At 43.9% G+C, this 22126-nt stretch overlaps 1 protein-coding gene and 1 long non-coding RNA gene across 5 annotated transcripts in view; one reads left to right on the top strand and one right to left on the bottom strand.

Moving 5' to 3' along the window:
• Positions 1-9899, top strand: part of B3GALT5 (beta-1,3-galactosyltransferase 5) — a 28827-nt gene extending 18928 nt beyond the window's left edge. For 3 of the 4 annotated variants that reach the window (XM_042033261.1, XM_042033252.1, XM_042033233.1), the window contains exons 2-3: positions 8172-8354; positions 8773-9899. In XM_042033261.1, the coding sequence (XP_041889195.1) occupies positions 8274-8354; positions 8773-9726 (1035 nt within the window). In that variant the 5' untranslated portion in view covers positions 8172-8273 and the 3' untranslated portion in view covers positions 9727-9899. Of the gene's footprint in view, positions 1-6168; positions 6293-8171; positions 8355-8772 lie in introns of all 4 variants that reach the window. The other variant, XM_042033242.1, reaches the window with a different exon arrangement.
• A 10291-nt stretch (positions 9900-20190) lies between these two features.
• On the bottom strand, positions 20191-21913 carry LOC121666736. Its single transcript, XR_006016766.1, has 3 exons — positions 21828-21913; positions 21646-21742; positions 20191-21514 (listed from the first exon to the last, which is right to left on the bottom strand). It is a non-coding gene; the product is annotated as an uncharacterized LOC121666736 (long non-coding RNA).
• Between the last annotated feature and the right edge of the window lie 213 nt (positions 21914-22126).

Raw genomic sequence — 22126 nt, forward strand, 5'->3', positions numbered from 1 at the left:
TTTTACTGTACATATTTTTTTCTTTTAATTATTTTTAATTCTTTCCTTATTAAAACCTGAAGTGGTAAATAAAAACCAGCCCAATGTTTTTACAAAGAAAATTCAATCTGTTGTTGGAGTCACAGGGTCAATCAGCTAAATGGGTATTAGTAACATAATGACAGAACATAAGCCAGGCAACATAGAAGGATTTGCAAATCCATAACAGTAATGCTCCTTCTCTATCTGTTGTCTAATTGATGGCTTAGGGACTCCTGCTCTGGGTCTGTGACAGAGTCACTTCCTGTCTATAAAACATTTTGGCCTTTCTGGAGAGCCAGAGGCTAATTTTAAGCATGGAAAGCTTAAAATAAAACCCCAGCCCTCAGAGCCCTTCTCGCTGTGCACATCCCCTCAGCTGGGAACAACTGGGAAAGCCAAGCCCCCACCACAGCAGCCCTGCAGAAAAAATGAGAGAAAAACCAGAGAAAAACCAAAGAGACAAAAATAATCAGGACAAAAAAGAAAGGAAAAAAAAAGGGAGAGGATTTAAATAATGAGCCCAGAAACTCAGTGCTGAAGTGATAGAAACTGGTGTGTGTGGAGAAGAGGAACAGAGCCTTGCTCTGTCTTGCTGCTGGACTGACAAGGAGACACCATCCTGATAGCAGAGGCTGGTGAGACGTATCAGAGGGAAAAAGGTTCAGTAAGGGCAGCACAAAAAGTTTTTCCCTTGCCCTGCACTTTTTTTGGGTTTCCACCCTTTTTCCCTGCCAGTTTGGGCGAGCACACTGTTAATACATGTTGCCCTAAGCCCCTCCCTTTGAAAAGTAGCATTTTAAAGTGCCAAGAGGGAGGCATTCAGCCTCATCACCTTGGTGGCTGCTCATGTGCAGCTCTTCCAGCTGGAAAAGTCACCCCTGGCTTGGGAGGCTCCACAGGGCACAGGGCGGGAGCCAGCCCAAGTTCCTGGGGGATGCCTGTCCCCATGAAACCCTCTATTTCAAGCAGAGGTTCACCACCCCTGGTTTTGGCAGCCCTGTGTGGTAGCTGGGCAGGTGCTGCTGTTCCTGACAAGGAAGGTGCCAGGCCATGTCCTGCTCCAGGAGGGGAGGGACACCAAAAAACTGCTGAGCCAGAGAGCCCTGGCCATTCCTCCCTGCCTTCTGAGCTTGAGCTGCAGGGGACACCAGGCTGCCCATGTGTGTTCCCATAAAAACGGTGACCCAGCTGCTGCTGAACCCATTGCATTGCCAGAGATGTCATTTTGGAGAGCTCCAAACCGGCCCCTGCTTCTCTGAAACACTTGCATTTCGGAAAAAAATAAATGTCCTGCTGTTCTTGACATTTTCTTATTATCTATGTGCGCTTAATCCTTCTCTGTGTCATGCTGAGCTTATGAAAAAGCAATTTAGGGGCTTTATTCCAAGGAAAAGTGGGAGTTAGCAGCTATTGCTAGTCCTTATACCAGGGCACATGTTACAGTCAGTGACTGGGAAAGGAAAATGGGAATAAGGCTGCTGACTTTAACTGTGCAGGATTTGAGGTTGTAGCTCCTGGTCACACTCTTAAAAGCCGTGCCTCTGATTTTGGGGCTGCAGCTGTTTGAGTCTCTTTACAAAGTGAGGACTCTTGCAGGTGGTGCAAAGCACTTTGATCATTTGTGGTTTGGGATTTTCCCTGGCTGATGTGTGTGACCTCAGTGCAAAGACAGCACCAACCATCCCCTGGACCCAGTGGCCCAACTGGAGCTTTGCCCCAGAAAAGTTAAGAAAACTTTGCTTCTTTAAATTGATATTTTGAACCTATTCCTCAGGGAGACTGCAGACCTACTTCCCTCTCTCTGCCTCAGGCCAGACTGCTTTTCCTGAACTATATTGGCTCATAGCCCTGATCTCTTGGTGCTGTTCAGATAATTACACTCATTAACAGACCTAAAGAAGACATCAGGTTAATTTTGATGGCGTAATTGGGCTCTGTCACAGGAGTTACCATGGCCTGATCTCTGGGGAACACGAAGGGATTCCACCAGGGTCAGTGGTGTGAGCAGAGAGACCCTAAAGCCAACCTGCTGCCCAAGGCAGGATGCAGGAGGGAGTTTGTGGAAATAGGGACTTGTAGAGAGTGCTGTGGTGTGGGATTTGGATCCCAGACCTTGGCCACCTTCTTCATTGGGTCACAGTGAAAAATACCATAGAGAACAAACATTTTCAGCTCCCCTGAAGCTGCTGAATAGACCTTAAAGTCTAACTGGCAAAAAACCCCCAAAATAAAACAATGTGAAAGTGTACCCAGAGGATGATAAAACATGTCTGGGACCAGTGGGGAAACAGATGAAGAGGCCTCCAGTGGGTTTTTGGCAAATTATGTAAAAGGAAGCAACAGAAAGAAAGTTAGAAAAGTTTATTCCTGCCAATTTTGGTGTCATTTCTGGTGAACCTACACGGGACAAGTGCCTGGTCTCCTGTGAAGCCTGGGGGCGTCTCTGGATTTTTCATCCTGGCACTGTAATTTTTCAGCAGAAAATCACAGATTCCCCCCGATTTGTTTGGGACACAGATAGGATCCCATTGTGACATTAAGGCATTCTTTTGGGTTTGGGAATCCTGACCATATAAAATGTCTGAAAATTGGTATTTTGGAATTGGGTACTTTAGAATTTAATATCTTGAAGTTGGGTTATTTTGATATTTTGAAGCTTGATGTTCTGATGTTTTGAAATGGAATTATTTTAGTGCTTTGGAACTTGGTATGCAAATATTTTGAAACTGGGTTACTTTAGTGTTTTGGAACTTAGTATTTTAATGTTTTAAATATGAGTTACTTTGGTATTTTAGAACTTAGCCCTCTGGTATTTTAAAACAGAGATTTTGAAACCTGGTTTTCTAATATTTTGGCAGAACAGCTACCAGCATTTAGATTGTCAAGGAAAAAAGAAAGTTTAAGACTTAGCTGTAAAATCCTGTGCATAGAGGACTGAAAATGCTGGCTGCAGGCATAGATAAGAGAGAAATAAAGATAAAACATTTGGGAGGAAAGTAAAAGTTGCCTGGCTCCTATTTTCATAGGACAACCCTTAGATGATATTAGAATAAAACGACAGAAAAGCCAAGAAATGGACAGTTTTAATACAGGTAAACTACTTGATGTTGTAAGAGCAGTATATCAAAATGTGCAAATCAAAAAAAAAAGAAAAAAAAATAGGTAAAAACTAAACCAAAAATGATAGCACTTCTAAAAGAAAACAGCAAAAAATTCTCGTCCCCAGGGAGGAGCCTTGAAACAGGGGAAGGGGTTCAGTTCCTCAGCCTTCATTAGGAAGATTGGGAACAAATCAATGCACATTTCATAAAAAACATAGATACTGGAGGCAGGAGGATCCTCAGGTAAAACCCAGGACTCCTCCAAACCCTCTCATGGCAATAGCAGAACCTCTGGTAACAGCCACACTAAGAAATGAAAAACTGGAATTTTTAGTAGGCACAGGAACCAAATACTCATTATTAAATACCCTGCAAGGTAATGAGTTAAGTGATGCCTCCATCACAATTGTTGGTGCCACAGGAACTTGTGAACTGCGCCCCTTTTTCAAACCAGTTAAGTTCAAAGCAGGAAAACTATAAATAACCCATCAATTTTGTACCTGCCTAACTCTCTGAAACAGTTACTAAGGAAAAACTTACTGGGAAAATTGAATGCACAAATCAAGTTTCAGGAAGGAGACTTTCAGATTAAAATCCCTGTGTCTAAATATGTGGAAACTTCAATTTTTATATTACAGGAACTGACTTTCCAATCTGAGCCTATTCCAAAGGAAATGAAGGATGAAGTAATCCCCATTGTGTGGGCCAGGGACATCCCTGGAAAATCAAAAAGAGCAGAACCTGTGAGAATCAAACTAAAATCAGACCCAGGCCTGGTCATATAAACCCAACAGCTTTTAAAGTCAACACACTGAAAAGGCTCATTACCTATTCATTAACAAATTTTTAAGGTCCAGGTTGTTGGTGAACTCCAATTTTGCCAGTCAAAAATGTTAATACTAAAGATTATCAGTTAGTACAAGACTTAAGAGCAATTAATAAAAATGCTAACTAACCCAAAACACTCGTAACCACACTGAAAAAAAAGGAAGCAAACAAATAAATAAATTTGGAATGGTTCACTGTAATAGATTTAAAGGAATTTCAGATTACAGGCCCACCCTTTGTATGGACTTTTTAAACTGCCCATAAAGACTTTATTATATGGCCTGATGATGCTTGGGCTGCTTTTAAATGACTTCAAAAGCACTAATGAGGCCTCCAGCTTTGGACTTCCCAGATCCTGGGAAATCTTTTGAATTATTCCCTTATGCCAAGGATGGCCCAGCTGATTGTGAGCAGTCACAGCTATGGAGCTGTGGAGTCAGGTATTAAACCAGAATATAGTTCAAAAATTTGTCAGTTATTTGAGGCATTATATTCTAAATTTCACCCTGGTGGATGGGCAGTCACCCCTATGGCCAAGTAATAGCTCTTGAGAAAATAAAGCCGTGATAGAGGCTATCAAATGTAGTAGCTCTCCTGGAGATTATTGGCAAATTGACTTTACAGGACTTCCATGCAAAGAGAACTGTAAATATCTTCTAGTCTTAGTGCATCCCTTTTCTGGGTGGCCTGAAGAATTTCCCTGCTGCACCAACCTGGCAAAAGAAACAGTGAAAATATTGCTAAATCAAATATTTCCGTGCTTTGGAGCTCCTCTAGGAATGTCATCAGACAGAGAGTCTCATTTTATAGCAGGAGCAGTGGGGCAAGTTAGCAAGGCCTTGGGAATTCAGCAGGATTTACACACTCTGTGCCAGCCACAAGCCAGTGGAAAGGTGAAAAGAATGAATTGTGCTATTAAACTTAAATTATTATCCCCAACCAGAACAAAATTGAGGAAAAAGAATGAATAACCTGGTAACTAAAGTGTTGCTCATGTGTGTAAGATGTCTCTTAATAGTCCACCAAAATCTTTGTTTGCCAAAAACACCTTTAGAGTTTCATGAAAATTCCTATGAAAATTTAAAGCAGCTAAAATATTCAATGTAACTAATTGCTGGATAGAATGTTGGAAGGAATGAGGCTCTACAGAACCACATGGCCTTACGGAAAAATGTGCTATTACAGGACAAGAATGCTGCACTTACATCAGGGATGAGTTTGAAGCGCAGCAGATGAAAATCGATAGAAAAAGCAATTGAAGAGTGGCCAAAAAAAGAAAATTCTTTGATGAGATTGGCTTAATTCATGGCTACCAAATTGGAGAGCCATGTGCAGTCATTTGTAACCATTGCAGTGTGTTTGCTTGCTTGTATTCAGTGCTAGAGTTGTTGTAACACTTTGTGCTGACAAATGAAGTACTGAGACTTGTCTAAAAGAGACAGTCTCAAGAAAAAAGGGGATATTTAATAAATAACAAAGAGAATAAAAAAATTCAACTCCCCTTAAGTTGATGGGAGAGAGCAGAGTCTTTTTTTAGGTGCTCATTTCAGGTGGGTGTGAGAGGCAGCTGCAACTCCCACATTGTTTGGTGCCAGCATTCCATGCAAGCCACGTTTGGACCTGCAGAGACCCAGGAAGTGCCAGTCAGTTTAAGAAAAGTCTCTAGGACATGAAAACAGGCAATTTTTTGGTAATGCCCTTCATAAAATATTTTGCAGTTGGAACAACAGGAGATGGAAAAAGCTTTGAGATAATTAAAACCTGTGATTTCTGACTGAGATCACAGAGAAAAGTCAAGTTAACATCATGCAAAAGGACTTGATATAAAACCAGAAAGATTTGCTTTGATGCAAAATGGGGATGGGATGGGGGCTCAGCATCCCAGGGGTGAGGAGACAATACCAGGGTGATTTAATCCCCTGGTACAGAAACTTCAGTACTCCAAGGAGCTGCCCTGCCTCTGCTAACACAAATGGTTTTAGTGTTCAGAATTCTCCCTGTTCACCTGCAAACAAGAATTGAATGGATGGTTTTTGAAGAACAATGGCTTTGGCAAGAGGAAGCAGCTTGTATCTCTGTCACCCCTCTCCCAGTAAATGCAAGGTCGGATGGGGTTTGGAGCAACCTGGGATAGTGGAAGGTGTCCCTGCCCATGGCAGGGAGGTGGAACTGGATGATCTTTAAGATCCTTTCCAACCCAAACATTCCATGATTCCAGGTTACACATGGATGGATTACACAGCTGGGGAGGCAGAGACAGCTGAGACACCAAACTGGGGATGCCCAAGGTGCTACTGGTGTGATCTGGGCCTCGCTCCCCACCCCCTTCCACAAATACCTCAGTGAGTAATGGCAAATGTTCCACGTGAGGGAAAAAGAGCTCCACTCCTCCAGCTCAGGAGGGCAGATTCCAGACAGCCCCAGCTTTGCCTTTTGATGATCAAGCTGATGACAAAAGCTGGTCAGAACCAAAGGAGACTTTGCTCTGGGATAGTGGGCGCTTCGTATCAAGACACTGCCTATCCCTTGATCCCTGCACAGGGCCCTGCTGGGAAAGGATGCATGGACATGTGTGCCTCTTGCTAAACTTATAAAATATGGTTACACCTTGCATGCATTTACAAACATTTGCATTGCCCAGCTGTGAGTGTTTGTGTGTTTATGTGTGTGCACGAGCTGTGCTCCTTCACGCATCGGCTGAATCAGGAAGACAGTGTGGCTCTGGAAAGGCAGAATGGTAAAGGTGGGAGGCTGCTCTCCCAGCTGTCCAAAACAAGGACCTCTTAAAGTTTTTTTAGATCTGTTACCAGTGCTGGATAGAAAAGTAAACAATGGTCATGTTATATCAGTCTGATTCTACTGGAATCTTGTAAAATGGTTGTTGTGTGTTAGGGCATCTTGCACTTGGATATTTGTGAAAAGGTTTTAATGGGTTTAATACAAAATTGGTCTCAGTTTTTAAATTAATTCAGTGTTTCGTTTGTATGTGTTCTGGAATTTCTGTGACAGAGAAATATCAGGCAGATACTGCTCCTGCTGACAGGAATAAACCTCTTGTATATCTCCATTGTCAACTTCAAAACACCCTCCTGTCCTGAAAACACAATTCAGGATGTTCATGTGCTTCCTCCCAGGCCACTGAAGAATGTTAAAACAGATGTAGAGCAGATTTTTGTATAACCTTATGTATATACATATATATATATATATATATATATGTGAATGTATAATCTCACACAATTTTACGTATGCATTTAACTAAAGCGGTTTTAAAGTTAATTACAGGACTACTCAGAACTGTACATACAAGAAAACATCCTTATCTATTTAAGGATAAAGTTAATTTAAATATAAGTGCCAGAAGAAATGTGAACTTCTGAAATATTTTCAAAATTCATCAGTGAATCATTGCAAAAAAGCATTTCACTGTGGGGGGAATGCCAGTAAACCAAGACTTCAGTTCTACTTGTTCCATGATTTTAAGAATCACTGAAGTTAATGGGAACATTCTTATGGGTAAAATGAACTGGATTTGGTTCCAGGAACACCTGGCTGGACATTCAAATGAACTTAAATCCTGCAATGTAAAACCTTTGATCGCCTGGAAAGGGGAATTTGAGCAAAAGGAAGGCACTAATCTGACTTGGGGGATCTACACAGAACATTCCTGGTCAGAAGGCAAAGATCAAATTCCCAAGAACGCTGCAGCTCTGGGCATGGTTAACTTGGTTTGCTGTGTTTTTAGCTGGGGAGCCAGATACAACTCTTTGTTAAGAAGGGGGAAAGTGGAAGGAGATGCATTTTCCCCCCTGATAAAAATTGCCTCATCCTAGTGCTCTAAAATAGTAGTTGGTGGGTCTGTGGCTTACTGGAATGAGCAACCCGAGCCTTAAACTCCTCTCACCGGGTTAATTAATGGAGATGTGTAACATTTTGGCACGGTAAGGTTTTTGGGCTTGCTTTGATAATTTTTCCCTCACTCAAAATTTCTATTAGATTTATAGGCAGTTGTGCAGCTCATTAATCTGCTACAAGTTTAAATGAGTGAACATTGTTGTTGTTGTTCGGATCTCTCTCACTCAAAAAGGAGAGGGGAATAGGACAACCCCCTTCTTACCTCAGCATGTCCTAGTGAGTCAAACTCAGCACTCAAACTCTGCACAAGCTGAAACATCCAAATAATGTGACCCACTGCTGTTTTGGTTTTTTTCTTGTCTTCAGAGCAGCTGACCCAACTTCAAAAATGTGACGCATGGCCCCTGCAGCAAAAGGATCAGGAGCAGTTTCTGGGTTGGTGCAAGAGCCCCACAGGACACAAAGGTGATGAAGATGAGAGGAACCTGGCTGGGTGTGCCTGTTGGACACCTGCTGGCTCTGGGACACAGGCACAAATGGAGAAACATGGTATTTAAAAAAAACCCCAAACCCCCATCATTGTTATTCTCTGCCCTGTGATGTGGGCACATAATCTGCTCCTTCTCTGGCCCTGGTGGGTCTAAACTTGGTTTGTAGGGTGCTGAAAATGGGGAGCAGGTTTGAAGCATCAGCCTGGGTAACATGGTGTCAGTGGGCACGCTTGTGTGGATGTCTGAGGACACAGTGGCTTGGAGGGCAGATTCAAGTTAAGCCCAAGTGTGAATCTGCCAGCAGAACATCTCGTGGGGGTGGCAGGAGGAGAAATGTGGGTGAGTGCCCTCAAACAGGCAGCTTTCAGTTAGAGCTGATCTGGCTTTAAATCCCTGTGCAGGGAGTTGGGAGCACAGCACTGAGAGGAAGCAGGGATTATTTTTATGGATGTGCTGTTCCTTCTTGTTCCTTTCAGATGGATTTCAGAAAGTTCAGGCTGTTTGTCTGCCTGGTCGGGCTCAGCAGTGCCAGCTTCTGGGTTTTGTACAGCTGGCCCGAGTTCTGCGCGTTCTGTGGGAACAGCCAGGGTTACATATTCCCCACAGAGACTTTCAGGAGGCTCGAAGGGAACTTCTCTCTGCTCCCGGATGTTGACTGCCACAAGAGCCCTCCTTTCCTTGTCCTGCTCGTGGCGTCCTCCTTCCAGCAGGTGGATGCCAGGATGGCCATCCGGCACACCTGGGGCAAGGAGAGGACAGTGGCTGGGAAGAGCCTGGTGACGTTTTTCCTCCTGGGAAGCCCTGTGGATCCCAGCCAGCAGGCTAGCATCGCTGAAGAGAGCCAGAGGTACAGAGACATCATCCAGAAGAACTTTACAGACACCTATTACAACCTGACCCTGAAGACCATGATGGGAATGGAGTGGATTCACCGGTTTTGTTCCCAGTCCGGCTTCGTGATGAAAACCGACACAGACGTGTTTGTCAATGTTTTTTACCTCACTGAGCTGCTTCTGAGGAAAAAGAAGACTGCTGGGTTCTTCACAGGCTTTTTAAAACTGCACGAGTACCCCATAAGGACAAGAGGGAGTAAGTGGTATGTGAGTAGGGAGGAGTATCCAGGAACGACCTACCCACCCTTTTGTTCCGGGACTGGATATGTTTTATCCAGTGACGTAGCCAGTCAGATCTACAACATTTCTGAGAGCGTTCCATTCATTAAACTGGAGGATGTGTTCATAGGGCTGTGCCTTGCCAAATTAAAAATTCAGCTGGAGGAGCTTCACTCGGAGCAGACGTTTTTCCCGGAGAGGATCAGGTTCTCTGTCCCTCGCTTTAAGAAAATCGTGACGTGCCATGAAATAAAACCATCCGAGCAGCTGAGCTACTGGAATCGCCTGGTGGCAGGAAATCAAGGAGGAGTGCTCTAGCACCTACCCTGCTCCACTTAACAAACTGAAATTCTCTGCTTTTACAGGGCTGCTCCCAACTCCAGCAAACTCCCAACTAACTCCAGCTCCATCTCGTTAAAAGACTTTTTAAATGGTCATTTTAATCACAGAATCAGAGAATTGCTAAGGTTGGAGAAGACCTCCAAGATCATTGAGTCAAACCTTTGACCTAACACCACCTTGTCAACTAAGCCAGAGCCCTGAGTGCCACATCCAGTCATTCCTTGAACACCTCCCAGGGCAGCCGCTACCACCCTCTCTGTGAAAAAATTCCCTATTTCTGTCCAAGAATGTGCAAACCTCTTTCTCTCCCCTTCACTCCCACCTCCGTGCATCCCTGCTCTACCCAAGTTATAATTATGATTAAGTTTTGTTTTCCGAAACATTCAGGCCTGCTAACCTGCCCTCCAAATCTTGCTGCCAGAGGCCTGGGAACATTTCTGCAGTACCAAACAAACAGTCAAAGCACTTCTGTTCAGAGAATAAAATTTGCACCATCTTGATGAATTACTGCACCCATCTGTGCAGGCATGTAAGGAATGGTATTTGTAGCTGTCAGGATGCTCCCTCCTGGCAGAGGAAGCTGCAGCCCTGCCCTTGCAGCCAGCTCTGTGTGGGCTGAGCTGCATCCTGGCACAGATCCCTCCTTCAGTCTACACCAATTTTTTTTCGCAGAGATGGTAGAATTTGCCCTTGCAATGCTCTTGGGACAGCCTTGGGCACTGCAGGTCACCTGGTGGATGTGTAAAAGCTGCTACAGCTGCTTCCTGGTGTGTGTGCTTCCTGGTGGAAATAATCCATGGTGGAGCCAGTGGAGGGTGCCCTGCTCTTCCTATTAAAATAGACCCTGGAGACATCTTTTATATTTGTGTCTCACTTTGATTGCCTGAGAGCTACTGTGAATGGTTTGCCAAGGCTAAACTAGAGTCACTAACAGTGATTTAAGCATTTTTTTCCAATGAGAAACTGGGTGTGTGAGGGAGAAGACAGGAGGATATTTCTCTTTAAAGAACAAGACCTAGTGGGGAAATGTGCTCAAGTAATCATTCAGGCCAGGAGCCCTATCTCTTACTTCATTCCCAAGCAAAGCCTCATGAAATCTCTGATTATAAGTGTCAGAGATAAGGAGCAGGGTCTTTACAACAGATGCTGTGAAAAATACTTCAGGGCTCTGAGGAGGGAGAAGGGAGTTCAGAAATCCTCCCTTATGCAATGGTCCTGTTTGACTTTCCTGCAGGCACAGGCAAGGTTGGTGTTAGCAGCACAGAATGCCTGTAATGTCTGTGTGAACTGTTTCTTTCCAAAAAGCAGTGAAAGTGGAGCTGCTCCTGAGGGGAGCTCAGGGGACCCAACACCCGGCATGGTAAAAGCATGGAAGAAAGACAGGAAAATAGATTTTATTATTTTGGTGTTATTTATTTTTTATTGTTTCTTTTACTTTCATTGAAAAGAAGGATTCTTCTTTCTTTCTTTTCAAATCCTTCTTGGCGAGGATTTCCCAAGTATCTCTTTTTACTTGCCTGTGTCTGAAGAGCAGGATAAATATTTTCAGCAGGAAAATCCCGAGAAGTGTTTAATAATGGTCATAACATATTATTTATTTTCTTCTGGTGTAGAGTAACCTGAGATCATGCACTTACTTTTGACCACTGATGACGGAAGAAGCTATGTTTATTTGTTTGTCAGAAGAATAGCCTTCTTCATTTTAAGATTCTTCAGTAAACTTTTAATGTTTTATTTAAATAATTAAAATATTTAAGCAGCTCAATTTTACTTAAAGTTCAGCTATTTTCTGAATACTTTTGCTGCCTTCAAAAAGTGTGATGGGTCAGACTGATAAAGCCAAGCAACATCTTTTTAATCACTATTCTTTCCATGTACTAGGCAGAAATATCTTTTGCTATTCATTGCTCTTGTGCCCAAGGTGCAGACTGGTTATTCCTTTAATTTATGGAAAAATGGCGAGCAGAAGGGAATGTTTCCTGGTCATTCCTAGCTCCCTGTCTTGAGGGGTTGAGGTCTGTGAGTTGGGACAGCATCATCAGCCCGATGTTCTCCTCCTTTTTTCAGAGGTAATAATATAGTCATAAATAATAATAAAACAATAATGAAATAATCCTGCAGGCAATTGAAGGTCTCACTTCCACCTCTGTGCCTGGTGTCAGCAGTCTGTGGCTTTGCATCAGCATAAAAAGAGTCACTCTTGAGGACCAAGTCCAGCTCAACCTCTTGGCTGTGGCTTTTATTGGAGTTCAGGAGTGCTCCCAGTTACTTGAATCCAGCTGCTAACTGGGACGATGGTGCTGCTCTCAGTCAGCCACTTTTGCAGACTCAACCACTGTATTTTTGGGGCTAAATCCTAGTAGGAGGTGGCAGGGAGGTGGAAATGGATGATCTTTAAGGTCCCTTCCAACCCAAACCCAACCATTCTGTGGTTCTATGAAATCCATCGCTGATGTGCTGTTGGGAGTAAGTCCTCGGGCATGGTCTGAGAAACCATCCTGATCCTGTTTCCAGGGAGATGCATTTGGAATTTCAAGTGACCTGTACAAGTTGTCTCTGTTGCTGCCTTCAGAATGTTTGGTCCCCACATCAGTCTCTAAAGGCCTGGCTGTCCATGAGCATTTAATTTGTTACTGCTGAAGCTCAGCTGAGGAGCAGATGAGTCCAGGTTGAAATGTCAGGGATCCTGGGAGCCTGTTCCTCTCCTCTTTGCAAAGTGGCTTCCCAAGTGAATGCTTTTAGTTGCTGCACAGAATTTTCCTCAATGTAATGATTTTCTTTGTGCAAATCAGAAAATAATTTTGTAATTCACAGAATCACAGAACTGTTTAATTTGGAAAAGACCTCCAAGTTCACTGAGCCCAACCATTAACCCCAAAACCACGCCCCTAAGCACCACATCTACACATTTTGTGAAGACTTCCAGGGAGAGTCATTCCACCACTTCCTTGGGCAGCCTGTTCCTGTGCTTGGCCACCCTTTCTGTGAAGAACTTTTTCCTATGTCCAATCTAAACCTCCCCTGGTGCAACTTGGAGCCATTTCCTCTTGTCCTGTTGTTTTTTTTACTTGGGAGAAAAGACCAACCCTCACCTTGCCACAACCTCTTGTCAGGGAGTTGTGGAGAGCAATGAAGTCCCCCCTGAGCCTCCTTTTCTCCAGACTAAATTCCTCCCTGCTCCCTAGGCTGCTTTGAATAAGAATATACTAATTGAATAATGATAAGCTACCCTGCTGGAAAATGTGATTTAAGAAAAAGCAGATGACTGCATGTAAGGCAAATCCATTTGTTTAAACAAAACCACTGTGCTAGTGAGTTTATATGTATCAGCTAAATTAAATTAGCTTTTGCAGCTGAGGCCTCAGATCATGAATTTTAAAACAATCAAAACAGCATTAGTGGCCTTTTGCAAAATTATATGTATTTTCCAATGAAAAACCATCAAAAAATGATCAGAAATATAACTAGAACTGTAAACACAATACTGCAGTGTACATATAGTTATTTTTTTAAGTTTTGTATTGGCTGATAAAAAAATTCAGGCAGTTTGGGGGCAGTTTGTGTGCAGAAGTAGAGCACTACCCCAGTGTTTTTATGCATTCTGGGTTAGAAGATCATTAATTTTTTTTTTTTTTTAATGAATAGATTTGAAAAGGTCATCTGAAAGTTACTCCACTGCTTCTAAGTAGGGAGGAGTACAGAAATCAGCAGAACTGACAGTGTTTTAGCATTGGTTGCATTTCCACACACTCTATTTCTTCCAAGATCAGTTTTTGGATGCAGAAAAATTTTTACAATTTTTTTTCCCCCACAACCCTAATTAATCAACTAACACAATCTCAGTTTAAATTAGGATTTTCAAGGATTTGGTCTCACAGCTCCTCTGACTCAGCCTCACTGTGGAGGTACAATGCTCCCAGGCACTTCTGAAAATACAGGGTGGATTTTTGCAGTGAAAGTTTTGCCTTACATGGAAGTGCAAGGGGACACGAAGGCTCCTGGTGTGTGCAGGATGTGACAGGAATGCTGCTCCTCCCGGATCTGTGCAGGTGACAGTGCAATGTCAATGTCAAACATGTGCCAATATTTGTATTGTTTGCAAAGAACATGAGAGTGTTGAGCCAACAGTTCCATGTTTGATATTTTAATAAAGAATTTTGCTACCACACTGTTGCGTGTGTTCACTTGTCTTCCCAGTTGTGGATGTATCAACATTTTGGGGTGTCATCAAGTTAGGGGGCTGGTTCCTTTTCCGGTTAAAATCAGTAGAAATGTAGAATTGTTTAGGTTGGAAATGACATTTAAAGGCATCGAGTCCAACCTTTAACCCAGCACTGCTGAGTCCAGCACTAACCCCTGTCCTCAAATGCCACATCCACAGAGCTTTTAAATCCCCCCAGGGATGGGGACTCCATCCCTGCCCTGGACAGCTGTGCCAGGGCTTGAGCACCTTTCAGGGAAGAAATTTTCCTTAATATCCAATCTAAACTTCCCCCTGGCTCAACTTGGCACCATTTCATCCTATCCCTGTTTCCTGGGAGCAGAGCCCGACCCCCCCGGCTGCCCCCTCCTGTCAGGGACTTGTGCAGAGCCACAAGGTCCCCCCTGAGCCTCCTTTGCTCCAGCCTGAGCCCCTTTCCCAGCTCCCTCAGCCGCTCCTGGGGCTCCAGCCCCTTCCCAGCTCCCTTCCCTGCCCTGGACACGCTCCAGCCCCTCCAGGGCTCTCCTGCAGGAGCCAGAACTGGGCACAGCCCTCGAGGGGCCTCTCAGTGCCCAGCACAGAGGGACAATCCCTGCCCTGCTCCTGCTGGACACACAATTCCTGATTCAGCCCAGGTGCCAGTGGCCTCTTGCCCACCTGGGCACCCCTGGGCTCGTGTCCAGCCGCTGGCACCAGCACCCCCAGGGCCCTTCCCAGCTTTCCAGCCCCTCGGCCCAGCCTGGAGCTCCATGGGGTTGGTGTGACCCAAGGGCAGGACCCAGGACTTGGCCTTGTTAAATCAGAAACTGTTGAATTTTCTCCCTTTCCCAAAAATGACTTAGTAAACAGTGAGGGAATTGAAACAAAAAGATAAATTTAACCACAGCTGATACTTTTGGGAAGAACAAGAACCAACCTGAAATGATTTCTGCCCCACTGTGTGCCTGGGGATGGCTATCGTGGTCCTTCTGGGGCCTGGAAGTACAGGGCTATTATCACTTAAAAGAGAAATGTGGAATAACTGAAGACTGTCAGACTGTTTTCCAAACACAAGCACTTATGAACCAAAAACCATAAAGAGAGAAGTTCTCCCTTACTGCCTTTATCTTTTATTTTCTCTTGCTTACATTTCTGATGTATTTTGCTTGGGTTTTTTTTTTTTTTTTGCAGCTGGACTTAAATTCATTAGTTCATGACAGAAATATATTCCCTGAAATATCTACAAATATTTTCACAGGACTTAGACATATGCAGCACATAGGAGATTGAGCCTGAAAAAAGCAGACTTGAATTTGCACATGTTCTGGCTGAGCAAATAGAGACTTTTTTCAAAGCCTGGTAATGCAGTGGATTTGAGGCTGTTCTTCCAAAGAGTTCACTTAAGTACATTTTCACTGCAAAATGTAATTGGACAATTTCAATGGCTGAGAAATAATGTTTCACATACTCAAAAATGCGTTATTTTTGCAGGGAAAAAGAAATAAATCCAAGCCCCTTCTTAGAGTCTCTCCAAGCGAACTGTGTACACAACATTCCTTGTGTTCAGCTACAGCCCTAACCCGACCTCGTTTAATTTAAGCCTTTGTGTGCAGGGACACAGGCCTGTGATCATCTTGCTGCTCCTCAGGAGTCACAGTTACATTTACAATTACACTCCACCAGCCCCCGTGCACAGCTGGAGGCGCAGAATGTCATAAATTAGTGATGTGGTGTGATTTACACCTCCAGCTCGTGGATCTTCCAGGCAGCTCTAATCCCTTCATGTTTAATTTAATTATTACTGCTGAAACAGCAGTTGTAAGTAAATGTTTGACTCGAGTACACAAAGGGACCTGCAGCTTTTACACGTGTTGCTGCTCGTAAAAGGTCAGTGGGGGAATTAAAGCGCAGAGAGAGCTGAGCCGTGAGCGGGAGCAGGACCTGGTGTGGGAGTGATGCTGCTGGGTCCTGACAGGGTGAGGAGGGAGTGGAGCAGCTCAGGGTGAGCAACTGTGGTGTACCTCAGCCCATTTTGGGGATGTCAGCCCCTTATCCTGAGGCCAAGCCCTGTGGGTGTGGCTCTGGCAGGAGGTTTCCTGCTGGAAACTGAGTGATGCTGCTGTCAGCAACTTTGCTGAGCAAAGAGGAAGGGACTGGAAACTTTATCCTTTAAATATGTCAATCTTTACTGTATTCTTGAGATCTTTTAGTGCTCACCAGTTCCCTCAGCTTTTAGGAGATCTCATTTTGTGTACAAGTGTTGCAAAGGAAATGACCGAATAGAATCATGGAATCAGAGTGGCTGGGTTGAAAGAACCCTTTAAAAGTTGCCCAATCCAAGCCCCTCTGCCATGGGCAGCGACATTTTCAACTCAATCCGAACCCTGTCCAGCCTGGCCTTGAATTTTTCCAGGGATGGGGCATCCATCACTCTGGGCAGCCTGTTGTGGTTTTCCTCACGCTCATTGTAAAAAACTTCTCTCTCATATCTAGTCTAAACTGACCCTCCTTCAGTTTAAAGCCATTACCTCTTGTCCTATCACTACAAGGCCTTGTAAAAAATCCCTCTCCAGCTCTCTTGTAGCCCCTTCAGATAATGAAAAGGTGCAATAAGTTCTCCCTGGAGATTTCTCTTCTCCGGTCTGAACAGCCCCAACTCTCTCAGCCTGAATATCAAAATAAAATTCACTGCTCCTCTACAGGAGAAAGCCAAAATACAGCAGTGATTCTGCTACACAAAGAGAAATTGAATGTCTGAAACCATCTCTGCCAGAACCTTACGGTGTCTTACTGAAAAAGAGCAGCTTTCAGTCACAGACCTGGTATCACAAACACAGTGCAGAGGAGACACTGATTTCAAAAAAAAAACAAAAAACCCTTGGCATTTCTACTTGGTGATCTTAACTGAATGCCCAAAGGGAGCAGCAAGATGTCAGTCACAAGGACGTATTTCATGAAAATGCAAAGGGGAAGCAGCTCTTCCAATATCACACCTACTCTTTTGGTGCCAATCTTCTCTCATCATGACAGTGCCACTCTGGATCATGCCTGTGGGTCACTTGGGGAATATCCATTAATATTCTATTTTCAGAGGTGTGAGTATGAATGTTTCTCATAACTGGCAGCCCTTGCAAAATCATCAGGAAAAAAAGAAAAGCTTGGGGGTGTTGGACAAGATGATCTTCAGAAATCCCTTCCAACCCTAACAATTCTGTGTGATTCTGTGTGAAAAGGGGTTTCATTCCATAGCCCCACAGTAAGTTTCCTGGGAAGTCCTGTGGGATTTGGAGCCCTGGACACAGTGTTTGTGTGTGCATACCTCTGACAAAGCTGCCCATTTGTTCATCTGATGTGTCCAGAGCTGGACTTACTGTGCTTGCCAGAGAGAGGTGTTGAGCACCAGTTTTAAAGGAGCTCTGGATAGATTTGCACTTTACCTGAACTCCTTGAAAAATCTCATTTTCCATGTAAGCCTCAGGAAGTCTAAAAACCATGACCCTAAGCAATAATGAAAAATGTAATCATGATTATGAGCGTAGAGAATGTTTCCATTTCCTTGGCACATTATCACGCATTGAAAAGTTCTTTAGAATAAACCAAAGGATAACCACAGCAATTAAAGCTGTTTGAACCAGAGACAAAGCATTTCTAAAGCTAAAGAAAATGTTGCCAGGGGAACTGATGTATTAAAGAGCACTAAAAATTTCCTTCTCAGATTTACACTCCCTCTGACAGCACCAAAGCTGCATCTTCTGTCATTCTGTGATAAACTTTCTTACTTCATCTTGCCTGAACTCCGTGATGAATGCCTTCACCTACCTTCCCTGGATGATGACATTTTCATTTTCCCAGCTACAAGTCACCGGTCTCAGTGCTGGAGAGGAGAAATGCACCTGGCAAAGGGTGGAATGGAACATGGAATGTGGTTCACAAGGAGTGCTGGCAGAGAAGGACTGGAGAACAACATTCCAGTGTTGCAGATTTACTCAGGCCAAATAAAAACTGCAAGGATATTCGTGCCAAAAAAAAAGTGTTTAATCCTGTGGCCTCCTGGGTGTAAAAGTCTGGAAGAAGATTATGTCCAAAACTTTCTTCATTAAGGGTCCACAGCAGTTCTGCACAGAGCTGTGGCTTAATTATAATCACTGAGGAAAAAAGGAAAAAAGAAATATAAGAAAAAATCAGATGAGTTAAATTGGTGTCACAAGGTTTTTGAGAATTTATCCAGGCCTAGATCCATAGCAGCATAATTTCATGAATCTTTACATCAAGGCAAAGATTACGTGACTTCTTTGGAAAGAGATAAAGCAGGATTCCTCAGATCAGTGGGAAGCATCCTGGTGGGATTGGTCTCAGCTACTCTTGCAGTCTAAACCAGGAAGTCCAGTCCAGCCCAGGCTTTCAGACTCCTCTGGAGTCAAAATAAGGAGGGAGACAATGGGGGAAAATGCATCTCAATGTTCACAATGGTAACACGAAAAGGAAATGGCCCAGCCCTGTTATTTCCAGAGCTTTTCCTCTAAGCTTCTGATTAAGGAAAAAATGTGGCTACATTAACAGATGAATTAAAAAGATTTTGAAAAACCTGTTAGAGACAGAGATGGGTCTGTGTGTCTCACTTAGACTTCTACAGCTAACACTAATAAAATCTGTTTTGAATGAGAAACATGACTTGCAGAGCACCAAATATTTTGGCAAACAGCAGAGAAAAGGAGTAAGAGCATAGAAAAAGGGGAAAATAGCAGAGTTGGAAAAGTTATGGCTTAGCATCTCCTTGGGCTGAGTTGCTACTGGAGAGCAGCATGCTGTAGGCAGCAAGATAGAGACAGCTAATTCAGTCCCTAGGGCAGCTTTCCTCCTGCCTTTTCTAGGTGTTTCAACTCCCCTGCACTGCATGAGAGAAAAGAACATTTATTTCTTCAATAGGGAGCCATTTCTCAAAATCCTTGTAATGGTCAAACCTCCTTTCAAGCCCATTTTCATGAAGAAAGGAAGAATTTTATTCCTGTTTCTAGCATCGACCTTAAATCAGCTTTAACCGGTAAGTGGCTGCTCTCTGCTGTTCTAGTGCTCACACCATCTGACCATATTTTCTTTGACTCAGCTAAATAAGCCAAAATACAGCATGGAACTGTAGGGCCTGGTGATCTTACAGATGAAGGTGTCTAAATTTTCTAGGTGTGTTAATTTTCTATCACAGGTGAATAGAATGGATTGGGTTGGAAAAGACATTAAAGATCATCTGATTCCAACTCCTCTGACACGGGCAGGGACATCTTCCACTATTCCGGGTGGCTCCAAGCTCCATCCAACCTGGCCTTGGACACCTGCAGGGATCCAGGGGCAGCCACAGCTTCTCTGGGCACCCTGTGCCAGGGCTTCCCCACCCTCCCAGGGAAGAATTTTTTCCTAATATCCAATCCAAACCAACTCTCCTTCAGTTTGAAACCATTCCCATCATGACAATTTGTCCCCCAAAAAAAGAAATCACACTTGTGGCCCCAATGGCAGTGACAGAAGGTTTCACCAAGCAAATCCCAGGAAGTCCATTTCCCTCAGAGCTCCTTGCGTGGGATTGCACAGCAAGCTGTGCAGACATATGTTCCAGCCTCACACACCCCAGAACAAAAAATGGGGGGGGGTTGCTTAGGAGTTCACAGTGTACACACCATCCAGAAATGGGTTTGGAAGGGTTGGGGGGAAAAAAAAAAAAGGGAGAAAATCATCCTACTCACCAGCAGAAGAAAAAGGAAAAATTGGAAAGAAGTGTCTAAGGGAACTGGAGTGGGAGGTAGGACTCTGCCTGGTGTGCAGGCTGGTGATTCACAAAGTGACCCAAATGCTTTTCCATTTAAATCAGGCTGGCAAACTTAGGACCTGGTCTTTTGAACATCATGAACAGGCATGCACCTTGTTCTCAGAGGCTGGGGACTCGGACACTTCACCATGCCTTATCCCACTGCATCCCAACCTAAGGTTTTACTCATCCCAACATTATGGTTCATTAGGAAAGCCAAAGGAAGGAACCGACAAAGGCAGTAATAAATAATTAATAAAATATCAACGTTCATGCTGGTCTTTTCTAACAGAAATGATTTTGTCCTTTCTACACTGAGGGGATGGGAACGAACCTCAGAGCAGCTTAAGCCTACCTGAAGAGCAATTAGAGAGATGACAGAGCCAATCTCTCCTCAGTAGTGCCAAATGATAGCTTTGTAAATGTTTTCAAAGCAGCTATAATCCTTTCCAAAGCGTTTCTGTGAAGAGTTTTCTTGATTAATTCAAGCTGAAAATTCACTTTAACCTTCTGCACTTTTCCTGCTTGGGCAGCCAGAGATGGAACGTGCTCATTAGATGTTATTTATTCCTTTTCTTGCTCTAGCTTTATTCAGACACACCTGTATGGAAGGCATTTCAAGAATACTGGTATTTAAGTTGGTGGAACAAGAGTGTGAGATTTTTAGACTTTAAAAAAGAAGGTGTTTGTAAAGTCAAGAAAATAGTAACAAAAGTTATCACTGGTCAAAAAAACTCTGCCTGCAGGTTTCACAGCTATTTCTTTTAACAAGTCAGGGTGATATTTTTTTCTAATAAAGCAAAGCTTTTAAAATTTATTTTCAGAAATTTTTCACAATTCCCCAAACTGAATGATTCATTTCCCTTTGCTGAACTGAACCTTTCCAATTTGAGTCATTTTTGCATTAATTTCTACTTGCTACTGTTACTGTGCTTAGTAGGAAATACAGTGCAGAGAAGTTGTATGTCCCTTTTTTACAATTTAAGCTTCCTGGCAGATGGACTCGTCATAAAAATCTCCTCATGTGTCACATCAGTTCAGCTCACTGACCAACAATGGCATAAAATGCAGGATGCAGTTCTTGGAGGAAGACAAAGGCTGTCAGAACATCTCAGAGGCAGCAGGGAGCACACACACCCCCTCAGTCTCCTGGGGCCATCAGGAGGAATTTCTTCACGGAAAGGGTGATTAAACACTGGAAAGCACTCCCAGGGAGGTGGAGTCACCATCCCGGGAGGTGTTCAAGGAAAGACTGGACGTGGCACTCAGTGCTCTTGTCTGGTTGACAAGGTGATGTTTGGTCAAAGGTTGGATTTGATGATCTCAGAGGTCTTTTCCAACCTAATTGTTTCCGTGACTGTGATTCTCCCCAGTGACGCCACAGCCTGATCCATCGCTGCCCTTGGCCTTGTGCCCTGGATGGGCACCTTATTTTTACACGCAGAAGATTTACCTGAAAAGTCTTACAAAGCCTGGTCTCCAGCCCTACCCTATCTCCTTCAGCTGCAAACTGGGCCCCCTGGAAGCTCCCAGCCCCTCGCCCTGTCAAGGGTTGCTGATGGACCGTGGCTGCAGGTGACAGGGACCACTGGCAAGGACACAGCTGGCACAGGCCCTTCTGCTCTCTGCCATGCTGCCTGATGCACTTTAGCAGTGGGATGTGCTCCAGGCACATCACACTCACCCCACCTGTGCCATTATAACAGGGGACATTCATTCCAGGCACCATCGCACTCACCTGTGTCATTATAATGGGGGATATCATTGCCAGGCAATGTTGCACTCATCTGTGTTGTATAACAAAGGAAATTGGCACTATCACACTCATCTGTGTTGTATAACAAAGGAAATTGGCACTATCACACTCATCTGTGTTGTTATAACAGGGGGAATTGGGGCCAGGCACCACTGCACTCACCTGTATCACTTAACAGGGGACATCCACTCCAGGCACCACTGCACTCACCTGTGTCATTATAACAGGGAACATCATCGCCAGGCAATGTGGCACTCACCTGTGTTATATAACAGGGGGAAATTGGCAACATAACACTCACCTGTGTCATTATAACAGGGGGAAATTGCCACCATAGCACTCACCCGTGTCAGTAAAATGGGGGAAATTGGTACAATTGATGCCTTTTCCTGGTCTTAAAATCAAGAGTCAGACACGGTTAGAAGGGGGAAAGGGATTTTACCTTGGTATTTCTTTTAAGGATCCTTAGGTGTACACATCCAGGTCATGTGCATCGAGATGCACCCCGCCGAGTCTATCTCTGTCCGCCCCAACATCGGGTATAACATTATAGGTTTTACTAATTAGCAGATCTATCAAAGATTCCCCAGTGAGAGGCTCGAGTGAGCCCCCCTCCCCAAGGAACCTTCCCCTGGATGGTTCT

This window comes from Corvus kubaryi, unplaced genomic scaffold (assembly GCF_017639235.1).
Source record: "Corvus kubaryi isolate FWS band 111438036 unplaced genomic scaffold, C.kubaryi_AGA036_p1.0 133, whole genome shotgun sequence".
NCBI classification, from domain to species: Eukaryota; Metazoa; Chordata; class Aves; order Passeriformes; family Corvidae; genus Corvus; species Corvus kubaryi.